Here is a 15,148-nt window from a genome sequence, read left to right on the forward strand (position 1 = left end):
TAACGGCGAAAAGATCATCTGTAAACTTACACACTCGCCGACGCGTGTTTGAGACTGCAATCCACGTAGCCGATGTGGAAGGCCTGACCATCCCTTGAACTAATCACGGTCTACGATAATCTAAGCTGTTACGTACGACAGTCGCACTTTTCAATTGATTCGTGCGTCTTTGTTGCTTGACCAGTACTCTTGATTTTGGTACCGTTGTGTTGCTTGACCAGTACTCTTGATTTTGGTACCGTTGTGTTTCTTGACCAGTTCTCTTGATTTTGGTCCCGTTGTGTTTCTTGACCAGTTCTCTTGATTTTGGTACCGTTGTGTTTCTTGACCAGTTCTCTTGATTTTACGAATACGAATACGAATACGAATACGAATACTTTATTATCTCATACAGAGAAATTTCAGTGTGGTGCACATTAAAAGACAAAACAAATAATAAGACAACAGATAAAAATACCATACGAAGCATACTACACTCGCGCACGCATATGTACACTAACAGGAATAGTAACATGATTCCAAATAGGTTAAAAGTTTAACGCTAAAAACTATCATTATCACAGGACTAGATATGTCATTGAACAATATTTATCACAGGACTAGTCATTCGAGGGTTATCACACTCATTCATCACAGAAATCAGTGCATATGTTCACCGGCACACATACTAGTTTTAATTAACTTAGGTATTTAAAAAGCCAATTGACTTTGGAATAAAACTGTTCTTAGTTCTGAGCGTGCGGAATCTGGGAGTGCGGAGGCGACGTCCTGAGGGCAGGACCTCAAAGTGGTGAGCGAGCACATGACTACTATCCTGGATGATGCAACGGGCCTTTCGCACCACACGTCGTTCATACAGCACAGTCAATCCTTCCTGTCTCACCCCCACAATCTTACCACATGTGTTCACCACCCGCCCAAGCACATTCTAATTACGCTTCACACACAGACCTCCATACCAGCAGATGAAAGAGAAAGTGAGAATGGATTCAATGAATGAAGTATAGAATGTTTGGAGGATGCGGCTGTTGATGTTCAGACTTCTGAGCTTTTGTAAGCAGTAGATTCTTGACTGACACTTCTTGTGGATGGCTTTAGTGTTTGAGGAGAAATTTAGTTTGTTGTCAATGACTGTTCCGAGATATTTGTATTCAGTCACTCGCTCAACTTTCACACCATCTATGTACAAATCTGAAACTGTAGCTGGGTTTTTGCGAAAGTCAATAACTAGCTCTTTTGTTTTTGTTACATTTAGGGCTAAATAGTTATCTTTACACCAGGAGCTGAAATTTTGAACTTCAGAAAAATAAACAGAATCAGAGTCAGACAGGTCTTCAAGGGCAGAATCGTCAGAATATTTCACAAGAGGGGTCGTAACAGTGCCTTGACAATCGTTAGTGTATAATGTGAACAGAACTGGAGACAATACTGTGCCCTGAGGGGCTCCAGTAGAAGTACTAACTATGGATGAAAGTGCGCTATGGAAACGGACGGACTGGGTTCTGTTCACTAGAAACTGTGTGATCCAAAGGACGAGTCTGGGAGTGACGTTGTAAGAAAGCAGTTTTTGAACAAGCAGGTGAGGTTGTATTGTGTTGAAAGCAGATGAAAAGTCTATAAATAGAATACGGACGAAGGAACCAGGTTTTTCTAAGTGACTATATGCTTGTTGCAGAAGTGTGAGTGTGGCGTCATCTGTACCTCTGTTTTTCTTGTAGGCAAACTGAAAAGGGTCCATGAAAGGTTGTGTGCAGTTGAGAAGACGAGGCAGAAGGATGCGTTCAAAACATTTCATTACTACCGAAGTGAGGGCAACTGGACGATAGTCATTGAGCTGTTTGGGTCTACTGTTTTTAGGAACGGGACAGATGGTTGACTTTTTCCACACATCAGGAACAATACAGTCCCTGAGTGACCAATTGAAAAGCTGACTGAAAACTACAGACAACTGTGCTGCACACCACTTCAAGGTCCTGCCCCCAAGACCATCAGGACCAACAGCCTTACGCACCTTAAGTTTCTGAAAAACAGACTGCACCACATCACCCTCGATCTCGAAGTCGTCGTCGTCAGAAATTTTCTCTTTTAAGTTTAGAATGGTGTCATCTAAAACACTCCCTACATCGTCGCGTTCGAATCGGCAGTAAAACGTATTCAGGTCCTGTGCCATGTTTTGTTGGTCTTCTAAAGGGAGAGTACAACTGGGTTTCTGTTTTGTTTGACCTGACAGAGTTTTCAACCCTTTCCACGCATCAGCGATATTCCCGTGCTGAAACTGCTCTTCGACCTTTTCTTTGTACGCTTTTTTTGCTTCTGAAATTTCTTTCCTAAGTTTTGCCTGCACACGCCTGCGCTCGTCTTTATCACCAGATTGGAAGGCGATTTTCTTCTCATTGAGCGTGGCCTTCAACGACTTCGTTATCCAGGGCTTGTTGTTGGGGAAAATTTTGACAGTTTTGGTTGGGATAACTGTATCTTCACAGAAAGTAATGTAGTCAGTAATCACATCCGCTGCTTCATTCACACTGTCACTAGACTCTAAAAACATATCCCAGTCAGTACATTCATAACATCCACGCAGCTGTTCAATGCTATCCTCAGACCACACTTTCACGGTTTTCTTCACAACATTTCCAGATTTGATTTTGGGTGTGTATGATGGGACAAGATGGACAGAATCATGATCAGATTTACCAATGGGGGGCAGTGCAAATGATTTGAAAGCATCAGGTACATTTCCATACAACAGATCAATAGTTTTTTCTTTGCGTGTAGGGACTGTGACATATTGGTGAAATGAGGGCAAACAAGTGCAAAGGTCACAACTGTTGAAGTCGCCGGCAATAAAGTTCGGTGCATCAGGGGAGATCATCTGGAGTTCGCGCACTACGTCAGCGATCTGTGAAGCGGCACGTGCAGGGTCGGACTGCGGCGGTGTATAAATAACCGTGACGAATATCTGTCCAAACTCACGTGGCAGGTATCTAGGGCGCAGTGACACAGATAGCAGGTCAAGTTCGGGTGTGTTCAGTTGTTTTCTCACTGTCACATTGCTGCTACTGCACCAACGTTCATTGACGTAGAGACAAACACCCCCACCCCTCTGTTTACCACTGATCACGGCATCCCTGTCAGTTCTAAACGGTACACCAAAACCATCGATGGACACACTATCGTCACTGACCTTATCACAAAACCAAGTTTCTGATATACACAACAGACATGCATCTCTAAATTCTGTCATGTAATTAGCGTAGACCTGAAGTTCTTCGAGGTTGAGATTGTCAGATTTAGGCCTAATCGAACGCACGTTTGTCACAATCATAGAGGGGAGTGGGGGGCAGTGCTTGTTACGACGTAGTCTTCTCCTCACACCACCTCTCTTTCCTTTCTTGCTCTTCTTTTTCTTATTCGTTCCTTCTTGGGTGTCTCCTTTCATTTCACGTGGAAAGTCTTGAAATGGGTGGGCTAGGGGGTCGGAGAACGAGCGAAAGCTCAACAATACCTCACGACTGTAGCGTATCGAAGGTTGGGTGCCTGTACCCTGGCTATGGCCGCCATACTGCTCAGCTAGACAAGCAAAATCGGCAAACTTGCACATCGAAGATACGGCCACCACGGTGACGAAGAATCTCAGAAAGTCCACACACTTCATCTTGGATCATTCATAAACAACTCCACACAGTCAAAAAACGATGATGGACGACAAAAGACAGTGAAAAACGTCAACAAACGGAGAGACAGGCACCACAGCAACGCCCCTTGTGAAGCGCCACATATTGGTACCGTTGTGTTTCTTGACCAGTTCTCTTGATTTTGGTACCGTTGTGTTTCTTGACCAGTTCTCTTGATGTTGGTACCGTTGTGTTGCTTGACCAGTACTCTTGATTTTGGTACCGTTGTGTTCCTCACACTCGGCACTTGCCCATTGTTCAGAAGTGAATACATGTATAACTATTTCTTAGATGTCTGTTTTCAACTGCACAGAGCTTTGGAGAGATTCAATTACTGTTCTTGTCATTTTTTCTTGCATGTTGTAAATAGAGATATCGCAGCTATTTGCATGGCGCGAATGTCGTGTAGCATGACGGTGTAAACATGTACTGCGATTCCGTGAAACGTTTGCAAATAAAGGCAAATTTTAATAGCAATTTTTTACGTTTTTGCAACGCATGAATGGTAATTCAAGCGTAGAATGATATAAAATTAGCAATTTTTTTTTATCTTTGAAAACACTGGTGAAGTGGCCTAGCGGTTAAGACATCGGCCCCGACATTTCGAGGCCCCGAGGCCTTGAGTTCGAATCCCTGCCAAGTCGTTTATTTTTTCTGCTCGATCCTTCTCGACAAATATGCTCAGCTCTGAGAGAGCAAACCGGATGTTACCACTGCAAAATTCAAGCGTTGACTGAAGCTCTCAAGGTCATACACGCCGTATAGGTGGGGTTTCGGGTAGCGTTTGCTGTACAGAATTCTGTACATGATTTTATCCCTATTTTTCAACCTCGTAGCCCCGAAAGTCATAAATAGACCACAGCTTTAAAGCCAAGGATTGGTTTCTTGACACGCTTCAACACACCAGTCTGCAGTCACCCAAAAACTATTATGACCTCTTGCTACCGTAACCCTGACCTGTCTGTTTGAGTCGGGGGTGTTTTGGTGACAGCAGACAGACTGTCGTACGGGGGGAATGCCACATAACGGCAAGAGGCAAACAATGTTAGAGACATTTAGCTTTCGTCTTACCGACCAAAGTGCTCAACTATAGTCTCCGGTCTGCGTCAGAGGAAGGTGTTTGTGGTGTGACTTGTGTGTGAGTGATTTGGTGACGCAAACTACGCTACTGGTCAGTATTCGTCGAATGTTTTGGTGAGTCTGTGTACACCCTAGCTGCTCTGGTGTGAGTCTATGCCGTGTGTGTGTGTGTGTGTGTGTGTGTGTATTTGTGCGTGTGTCTGTGAGTGTGTGTATGTGTGAGTGTGTGTGTGCGTGTGTCTGTGAGTGTGTGTGTGTGTGTGTGTGTGTGTGTGTGTGTGTGTGAGTGTGTGTGTGTGTGTGTGTGTGAGTGTGTGTGTGTGTGTGAGTGGGTCTGTGAGTGGGTCTGTCTGACTGTCTGTCTGTGTGTGTGCCGATCTTGTTTTGACCACCGAATGTTTGATCATTCCCTATGGTAGATCTTGGAACTGTTCGTTGTGAATTACATTTCTCGCATTTCCATCACGTGTTCGTCTCAGAATTGTTGTGGTGTGTGATTCGGACATAGGCCTACACGGAACTGATATGTTTCCGTCTGTTTTGTGTGTGTTGGTATGAAGTGACCAATCCTACCTGCACTGTCAATTCATCCAGAAAGTAGTTGTCATTTTAAATAATTTATCTCATTAACTGCTCAGGTGTTGTTTTAGCGTGCGTCGAAGAATTGTTGTGGTGAGTTTTCGGACACACGTAACTGTGCCATTTTTCCCTGTAGAATATGCTTGTCTCAGGTACTTCAGGTATGACATCGAGCTTTTGTATGTCGACATTGATTTATGTCGATCGAGAAATTGATGTGTGTTGATATCTGTCATGACCTCGCCACTATTTATGGGCTTTTGTCGATGGAATCTTAGTGCTCGGACAGCGCCCAGCGTGTCACTGAATACTAAATGGCCAAGAGAGTTGACCGGTGTTAAAGGCCTACTCCGCCTAGAGTTGAGCGGTGTTAAAGGCCCGCTCCGCCTAGAGTTGACCGGTGTTAAAGGCCCGCTCCGCCTAGAGTTGACCGGTGTTAAAGGCCCACTCCGCCTTGAGTTGACCGGTGTTAAAGGCCCGCTCCGCCTAGAGTTGACCGGTGTTAAAGGCCTACCCCGCCTAGAGTTGACCGGTGTTAAAGGCCCGCTCCGCCTAGAGTTGACCGGTGTTAAAGGCCCACTCCGCCTAGAGTTGACCGGTGTTAAAGGCCCGCTCCACCTAGAGTTGACCGGTGTTAAAGGCCTAGAGTTGACCGGTGTTAAAGGTCCACTCCGCCTAGAGTTGACCGGTGTTAAAGGCCCGCTCCACCTAGAGTTGACCGGTGTTAAAGGCCTGCTCCGCCTAGAGTTGACTGGTGTTAAAGGCCCGCTCCGCCTAGAGTTGACCGGTGTTAAAGGCCTGCTCCGCCTAGAGTTGACCGGTGTTAAAGGCCCGCTCCGCCTAGAGTTGACCGGTGTTAAAGGCCTACTCCGCCTAGAGTTGACCGGTGTTAAAGGCCCGCTCCGCCTAGAGTTGACCGGTGTTAAAGGCCCGCTCCGCCTAGAGTTGACCGGTGTTGAAGGCCCGCTCCGCCTAGAGTTGACCGGTGTTGAAGGCCCGCTCCGCCTAGAGTTGACCGGTGTTAAAGGCCCACTCCGCCTAGAGTTGACCGGTGTTAAAGGCCCGCTCCGCCTCGTGAAAACAGTTCGCCTCTCCGTCTCGGATCTGGTCAGGCTTTTACATGGGATAAGAACACTCTCCACTTGGTCACATACCAAACATGAGCAGCCTGGACTCTTTTTCCAAAATTGATGCATCAAAAAATGCAAACTCAATGCAAGCAATCAAGCAAGCAGGCAAGCAAGCAAGCAGGCAGGCGGGGTGTTGATTTAAGCTGTGTGTTTAAGTGGAGGCATGGCCTTTTCCCGTGCAAAAGCATGGCTAGATCTGAGACGGTTTAGGCGAAGTGTTTACCCAAAGCAGAGGGGCCTTTAATTTATCGCCAGTCTTCGATCAGTGGCTGTGGTGAGCGGTGGTTCTAATGATGTCAGTGCTGTGTGTATGACTGGCAGAAAATGGTGTGGTGCTATGTCTGCGGCTTGCGAAACGTTGCAATGTTTGCTTTGGTGTTCTTTGCTGGTTGTCAGGCGGGCGAGTGTGTCAGGCGGGCGAGTGTGTCAGGCGGGCCAGTGTGGGAACCTGCGTGCAAGTCTTTATTTCAGTGCAAGGGTAAGACAGCGTTAGTGTGTGTGTGTGTGTGTGTGTGTGTGTGTGTGTGTGTGTGTGTGTGTGTGTGTGTGTTTCGGTCTGTTGGTCTGTAGGTCTATGTCTGTGTCTGTCGGTCTAGCTGGCAGGCTTGCTTGCTAGCTGGCTGGCTGTATGTGTGTGTGTGTCTGTATAGATCTCTGTACGTGTGTGTGTGTACAATAGCTTATTTCAAACCTGAACAAATCTTATCGATCGCAAGCGCATGGGGGATCCAAGTCTGTCTTAGAAAAGAAAATTCACTTTTAAAGTAGACAAGAAAAGAAAATTCACTTTTAAAGTAGACAAGAAAAGAAAATTCACTTTTAAAGTAGACAAGAAAAGAAAATTCACTTTTAAAGTAGACAAGAAAAGAAAATTCACTTTTAAAGTAGACAAGAAAAGAAAATTCACTTTTAAAGTAGACAAGAAAAGAAAATTCACTTTTAAAGTAGACAAGAAAAGAAAAGAGGAAAACTCAAACTTCTCTTCTGTTGGGCAGGCGTGTCGAAGAGACATAGGTCACACATCATGCGTGACTGAAAGTGACAGCACCGTTTTCACTTTCAGCTAGGTGAGCCAGTCAGCCGTGACCAAACCCTTCTGGTCAGCAAGACTTAACGTACCTCCCTTTCCGTAAAGACCGAACTGCTTCAAGTTGCTCAAATAGTCGTGTGCCACTTAATTAAAAGGCGTAATAGAAATAAGAACCTCTGTTTGTGTGCGTGTGTGTGCGAAAGGAACATGAACGACAAACAGTCACACACGGTGTCGTGGACTTTATCCACAGTCAGGGGATGTATTTATTTAACCTACATGTTATATGGTGAAAGGTCGGGTTCGACCGACAGAGTAAGAGCACTCAAAGCACAGGTCGGTGTGTAAGTGGTGTCGAGTGCACCATAAATTCCCTGTGTACACACGTTTTAAATCTAGCGCCTGTTGGTGGGATGTTAAAGGGACACTGTCTAGATACAGAAACATACTCACTTTACAGACTATTGTCAGAACACCAGTAAACCGCTATATCAAACGCTGTCATGTTGGACGCTTTTCGGTTTGAAGGTGTTTGAATCATATGCCTGTACAACGAGCAGACTCGGCGTTTAGAGTTGTTGTTTTTATCTTACCGACAAGCGTTGAATAATCAGTTATGAACCATTATTTTATCTGGTCTCAAAGAATCTTTCGTTGACTCATGCTACACTACTTGCAAATCTAAGCATCCAGAAATGCGTGTGATAGTCGAAACGTCGTTTGTGCTTTCTGCAAACTGTCCGCAGGTTCCGCCGTAACGCGTCTTTAAGTGGTCCTAGATATATCAGTCGGTCGGTAGAGGTGAACGCGGTAACGCGTCTTTAAGTGGTCCTAGATATCAGTCGGTCGGTAGAGGTGAACGCCGTAACGCGTCTTTAAGTGGTCCTAGATATATCAGTCGGTCGGTAGAGGTGAACGCCGTAACGCGTCTTTAAGTGGTCCTAGATATATCAGTCGGTCGGTAGAGGTGACCGCGTCTTTAAGTGGTCCTAGATATCAGTCGGTCGGTAGAGGTGAACGCGGTACGAGTCAACTTTCCATGGATCACTATTCAAGATCTGTGTGCCAGATGAATGTTCGTTTCGTGCTAGCAGGCACAGACTTTGCACGCATACAAAAAAGATTCGCTGAGTTTCATGAATACTTACGCTATACATAGATTTAGCGAAAACGTGATTTGTGTGTGTGTGTGTGTGTGTGTGTGTGTGTGTGTGTGTGTGTGTGTGTGTGTGTGTGTGTGTGCGTGCGTGTGTGTGCGTGTGTATCTGTCTGTATGTATGTCTGTCTGTGTCTGCCTTTTGTCATATAAATTATTAAGATAAGTCTTTCCACACACAGCAGTGTAATACTTGGTCAGCTATAATGAAACAGTACCTAGTGACGAACATGATGAAAACAGTTACTCATGTATATTTGATAAATTACGGACAAACTGCACACAATCATTACGGTAACTTACTCCGGTAACTGCAATGAACCGACGATCTTCTAAGTTATTTTGGTTCTGTCAATGATAAAGATTGTATTGATTCTAGTAGCAACGGTCTCCTGCGTGTGACGTGTGTGACGTGTAGAGTCCTTGGGAGGGCTTGCTGCAGTTTCTGTCACTGACAGCCGGACAGACGAGGGGTCAAGCCTGTGTGAATGAAGGGACCTCACAATTAACGCGTTAGCAGTGCCGTCTGTTCAAATCATCTTTCTTTGAAGATAATTTCATACCAGCAAATCATATTTCACACAGCCATTTACGATTCTGTGTGTAGAATTCATGCTAAAGGGCTTGCTGCTGAGAAAAAGTGTAATTGTTTGTTTCTTTCTCTTTTTCTTTGGTTTTTTCTTTCTTTCTTTCTTTCTTTCTTTCTTTCTTTCTTTCTTTCTTTCTGTCTTCGAGTCTCTCGTTTTTCCTGTTATTTTTTTCCATCTTTATATTTAGTCAAGTTTTGACTAAATATTTTAACATCGAGGGGGAATCGAAACGAGGATCGTGGTGTATGTGTGTGTGTGTCTGTCTGTCTGTGTGTGTGTGTGTAGAGCGATTCAGACTAAACTAATGGACCGATCTTTATGAAATTTGACATGAGAGTTCCTGGGTATGAAATCCCTGAACGTTTTTTTCATTTTTTTGATAAATGTCTTTGATGACGTCATATCCGGCTTTTCGTGAAAGTTGAGGCGGCACTGTCACGCCCTCATTTTTCAACCAAATTGGTTGAAATTTTGGTCAAGTAATCTTCGACGAAGCCCGGACTTCGGTATTGCATTTCAGCTTGGTGGCTTAAAAATTAATGAATGACTTTGGTCATTAAAAATCTGAAAATTGTAAAAAAAATTAAAAATTTATAAAACGATCCAAATTTACGTTTAACTTATTCTCCATCATTTGCTGATTCCAAAAACATATAAATATGTTATATTTGGATTAAAAACAAGCTCTGAAAATTAAATATATAAAAATTATTATCAAAATTAAATTGTCCAAATCAATTTAAAAACACTTTCACCTTATTCCTTGTCGGTTCCTGATTCCACAAACATATAGATATGATATGTTTGGATTAAAAACACGCTCAGAAAGTTAAAACAAAGAGAGGTACAGAAAAGCGTGCTATCCTTCTTAGCGCAACTACTACCCCGCTCTTCTTGTCAATTTCACTGCCTTTGCCATGAGCGGTGGACTGACGATGCTACGAGTATACGGTCTTGCTGAAAAATGGCATTGCGTTCAGTTTCATTCTGTGAGTTCGACAGCTACTTGACTAAATATTGTATTTTCGCCTTACGCGACTTGTTCTTTCTGTCTTTGATTCTGTGTTCGTTCGCTTGTTTGTTTATTAACATTGCTATATCTTCAAAACTGGGATCCCAAATTAAGTTTAGATTTCTTATTTCATTGCTACGTTTTCTAATCGGAGACAGGTTCAGGGATGTACTTTGATAATTAGTGTAAACATGTGATTGTGTTGCGGACAGGCCGAGCCGAATTCCTAAACTGACGGTATTTTTCATTGTCTGTGTTGGATTGTACTTCTAGATATTGTTGAGCGACATGGCCATACCGCGTCCAGCCACATGTTTGTCATGGAAGTGAACTCTCTCATTCAGTTCACCCTCGTTACAAAGGAGGCCTTTGGAGCTTGCAGCAGAATATTCAAGTGTGAAAAATGAAGACTGTGAAATACTGTGGTCACAATATCAAGTTTCGTGCGGAGTAAAGGCGTGTGTTCCTTTGAGGTAGAATGTGTGAAATTACGGGTCATGCAGCCTGTCAAAGTTCCAGACATGTCTAGCTGGCGAAACATGATAACAGTTCCCTGATCATATTAAAAGGATTCTAGAAATTAAAGCCCTCTCTGAAGTTGTGCCGAAAACCTCAATTACCAGATATTTTGCAACAAAAAAAAGATTCTAACGAGATCAACCAAGCTGCCGTGATGAACGGACCAAAATCTCGCGAGAGCAAGTCACGTGGTTCCGTGGAGCTGCTGGTGTCTGGCCGAGACCTGGCTGACCTTGACGTGTTCACCAAGACCGACCCCATGTGCGTGCTGTTTGTCCGGCAGTTCGGACAGTGGAAGGAACACGGACGCACAGAGGCCATTCGCTCCACACTCAACCCCAAGGTGAGAATGGTGACTTTCTCAGTCCTCATAGGTAAAATACGCCAAGTCATGCTGCTGAATTGTCGTTGGTGTTTCAATTGGTACCTTGCGCTTTAGCCTAATTAGGTCGATTTGGAGGGTACCCTTAGCAATCACGTGAAATCTTTGATCCGAAAAAAGTGCCAGAGTGTCTTAAATGGCATAAAAAGTTGACACGGGAAGACGGTAGCTGAGGTAAGACAGTTGACTCAATATGTTGTTTTTTTTTTTAGTAGGAATCGTACCGTGGAAAGCGTTAACGTCTGGGTGTTGCGCTGTGATCTCTCTCTCTCTCTCTCTCTCTCTCTCTCTCTCTCTCTCTCTCTCTGTCTCTGTCTCTCTCTCTCTCTCTCTCTCTCTCTCTCTCTCTCTCTAATACGAAATTCCGGCGTGTCCAAGAAGCAACACAGGTTTTTTGGAGCTCCTGATTTATCAGCATTTCTGACAGCAAAATGCCAGTCGTAGGACTTCCTACTGGTGCAGAAGACATCTTGTCCGCCCTACTGTGTAAACATACAGTGACATCGTGGAAAGTGGCCGGAACAGAAGTATTCGTACTCCCTTGAAGTGTGACCGGGACGACCGTGGTTTCGCCATGACACCTGCACCGACCGGTGCATGGAGACGCAAACCACCAGCCCAGCAGAGAAGAGACCAAAGAAGAGCAGAACAGAACAGTGCCAAGGTAGGAACGAAGAGAGACAATGTTCAATGCACAGTTGACAGTGACGCATGCTGTCAGACCGAGTCAAATAACAACCAGTGTCATATGTCAATAAGCCTGATGTAGGTCAAGCCAGCAAAAGCACGCACGTTCATGTCACTTGTCACCGTGAAGCACGTGCCAGTGACCGTGGCTTGTCCACCCAACCACATTAATTTTCAATGAGCCAATGCTCACCCTTCTGCATGCAGAGCGAGATTCACGCATGAATGACGACACACCTGACCCTGATAGCACGCTGTGTATCAACAAACAAGCAAGCATGTCTTGTGTAAATGAAAACATGGAAACAGACCACCAGTCTTCTCAAGATGCCGTGACAGAAGCTCCGTTGTTCGACATACTTTCAGATCTGCCCGAGAATAAGAAAACACAGCTGAAATCTACATTCAGGAACATAACGTTGAAGAAAATGGTGCGCCAGTCCAAAGGTGGCAAGAAAACGCTGCTTGCTGAAAGTGACGAGTGTTTGCTGGTGTTTGATTGTGAAATGTGTGAAACCAGAACGTATGACGTGATACCAGATGCAGCAGAAACAGCTTCGGAGGACATGCGACGGGACATGCTCTCCCTACGGAGAGGGCAGCAGGTGAACTGGGTCCGCTTCAAAGAAGAAACTGAGCAACTAACCACGGATCTACATGACTATGTGCGTATCATACGAACATTCCTCGAGACTGGAGAAAGACTGTAAATGTGGCTGCCTTAGTGTCGACTAAATAACTGCAGCGTCGTTATCCGGCAACGCGATTGAACACATTGACATTGGTCGCAGACTAAAGACACTTTCGACTTGGATGTGACCAAGTGGAAAATAATTGAAGGGGTTGGTTTCCACCCTTTTTTGTACTGTACTTTTGTCGCGCGTGAATTCTGTAACTTCCCCATTGCAAGGGGCCGACGGCCTATATTATTTATAAGCAATTAAACTTTCGTATTTCGTATATTTCTCTCTCTCTCTCTCTCTCTGTCTCTGTCTCTCTCTCTCTCTCTCTCTCTCTCTCTCTCTCTTTTTTTTCCTCTTTGTCTGATTTATTAACCATGTCAAAGAAACTACAATGGGAAGAAGGATAACTTCCTCATTGGGCATGCTTAGAAATGAGAATGGCTAAATACGAGTTATTCCCCTTTTCTACATGCTGACCAGGCTGTCTCCTGCTTTGTCATGACTAGTACAGTCGATCTTTCTCATGCTGTGACTTGCTTTATTTTCACATTTTCGGTATTTAAAACAGCAAACACACACACACACACACACACACATACACTGAAGAAGTTTCCATTCTGATTCGGTTATTTTATTTGGTGCTATATGTTTGCTTCACATTGTTTCTTCTTTTACATTGCTAAACACATCCATAATGCATGCATGGCTCATTCGAAAGAGGGCAACTGAATAACTGATGCCCAATAGCAATAAATACTGAACAACTGAACGATAAATAGCAATAAATGATGACAGCGCCAAGTTTTTAAGTACAAAGTGAAATCATGTGACTGGACAAAGGCACAATTACAAAATACAAATAAAAAAATCGAGGCTCATTTTAAATTAAGTTCTCATCTCATGGGGAAGCATAAGGTGACCCTAGAAACCGAAATTAGGAGACCTCCCGCCCCCAGGGCAGACTACAAAAAAAAAGGGGGGGGGGGGCTAATTTGTGAAAAAGTATAAAAGGAATCGAAAACTATACATGTATTTAGTTAATACCCCAAAAATTGTATAGTATATACAATGTCAGACCACAGGAGCTGGTCAGACCCTAAAGAAAGTTTGTTAGTCTTTGCTTAGGCAAAACAAAGCAAAATAGCCTGTTTACGGTATCCCGACCAACCCTATTTTTCTAGACCAACCCTAGACTTTTTTTTTTGGCATTTGGAAAAAAAGAAAAAGAAAAAAAAATCAATTTTGTTCCTGTTTTTTTGCAAAATAATTTAAAAAGATGGTTATAAATTTTTTTTAAGAAAAGCCGACCTACCGACCCTCTTTTTGTGTGCCTATGTTACTGTAAACAGACTAAAAGGTACATCAGAAACAACACACCAGGGAGGGTCCAAAATTGTATCAAAATATAGATGGTAGGGAATTCAAAATAAAAAAGACAATAGACAAAACATGTACTTCGGCTCATAGAGCCTTCTTTAATTTTTGACTCATTAAGTCCATGCTCCGAGAGTCCTTTTTTTAATTTTGAATTGCCTACCATCTATTTTTTTTATACAATTTTGGACCCTCTTTGTACGGAGAGAGTTGGCAATTGTTAATCACATTCTCTCATCTCATTGACTCTCCTTCAGCTCCTTGGTAACATGCGTTCCCGTCTCTGCCAGGATTGGACACAGCAGCAGATAACCGGTAAATATGTAACAGGCATAAATGGCAAAATAGCTCGCCTCGCCTGATAATATATGAGACAACTGTTCTACTACAAAGTCTTTCTTGGGAGGCTTGGCTAATTTACTCGCTCGTTTTACACGGGGTTCCATCGTTTTCTTTTCTAATCGGAAAACCTTGCTCCTCAGTTTGTTGACCTTCTGCCAAAGTTCCGCTTCACGAGGGGATGGGGAAGATGACGACTTTGATGCTTTACATCCTATGTCCTCCAGGATCGCCTGAATGTCATCTAAAAAAGAAAACACACATAAAATAACATAACCATAACAAGTTACAACCTGGAAGAAATTAAAACACGTGTAATTAAATCACAAAATGAAAATAAACAATAGCGTAGGAAGGCAGGCCAGAAATGAAGTGTATCAGCAACTATGGATACGATGTGGAACAATGATGGAATTGACCTTGTTTGGTACTGAATGGGTGAGGCCATTAGAACTGTACCCACGGAATACGCGCTATATAAGCTTCATATTGATTGATTGATTGACTGATTGATTAGGACAACAGTACCAGGTAAACTCCTCACACACCATGCCTCTTTCTTTCTTTCTTTATTTGGTGTTTAACGTCGTTTTCAACCACGAAGCTTATATCGCGACGGGGAAAGGGGGGGGGGGGAGATGGGAATAGAGCCACTTAATTGTTTCTTGTTACACCATGCCTCTAACAGGATATGTTTCCCATCTTTACGTGTTGGAACTACAGGTACAATTTCATCCATCCATGCATCCGCCCTATACAGCTTCTTCTTCTTCTTCTGCGCTCGTGGGCTGAAACTCCCACGTGCACTCATTTTTTTTGCACAAGTGGAATTTTACGTGTATGATCGTTTTTACCCCGCCATTTAGGCAGCCATACGCCGCTTTCGGAGGAAGCGTGCGGGGTATTTTTGTGT

At 43.7% G+C, this 15,148-nt stretch overlaps 1 protein-coding gene and 1 long non-coding RNA gene across 2 annotated transcripts in view; one reads left to right on the forward strand and one right to left on the reverse strand.

Annotated features, from left to right (window-relative positions):
* Positions 1–10,476: 10,476 nt before the first annotated feature.
* Positions 10,477–15,148, forward strand: part of LOC138963299 (copine-9-like) — a 43,911-nt gene continuing 39,239 nt past the window's right edge. Inside the window, exon 1 of the mRNA XM_070335363.1 lies at positions 10,477–11,113. Coding sequence (XP_070191464.1) covers positions 10,925–11,113 — 189 coding nt within the window. The 5' untranslated portion in view covers positions 10,477–10,924. The remainder of the gene's footprint in view (positions 11,114–15,148) is intronic.
* LOC138963297 (uncharacterized) overlaps positions 13,437–15,148 on the reverse strand; it is a 3,815-nt gene continuing 2,103 nt past the window's right edge. Inside the window, exon 3 of the long non-coding RNA XR_011454772.1 lies at positions 13,437–14,479. This is a non-coding gene — a long non-coding RNA (uncharacterized lncRNA). The remainder of the gene's footprint in view (positions 14,480–15,148) is intronic.

This window comes from Littorina saxatilis, linkage group LG3 (genome assembly GCF_037325665.1).
Source record: "Littorina saxatilis isolate snail1 linkage group LG3, US_GU_Lsax_2.0, whole genome shotgun sequence".
Taxonomy (NCBI): domain Eukaryota; kingdom Metazoa; phylum Mollusca; class Gastropoda; order Littorinimorpha; family Littorinidae; genus Littorina; species Littorina saxatilis.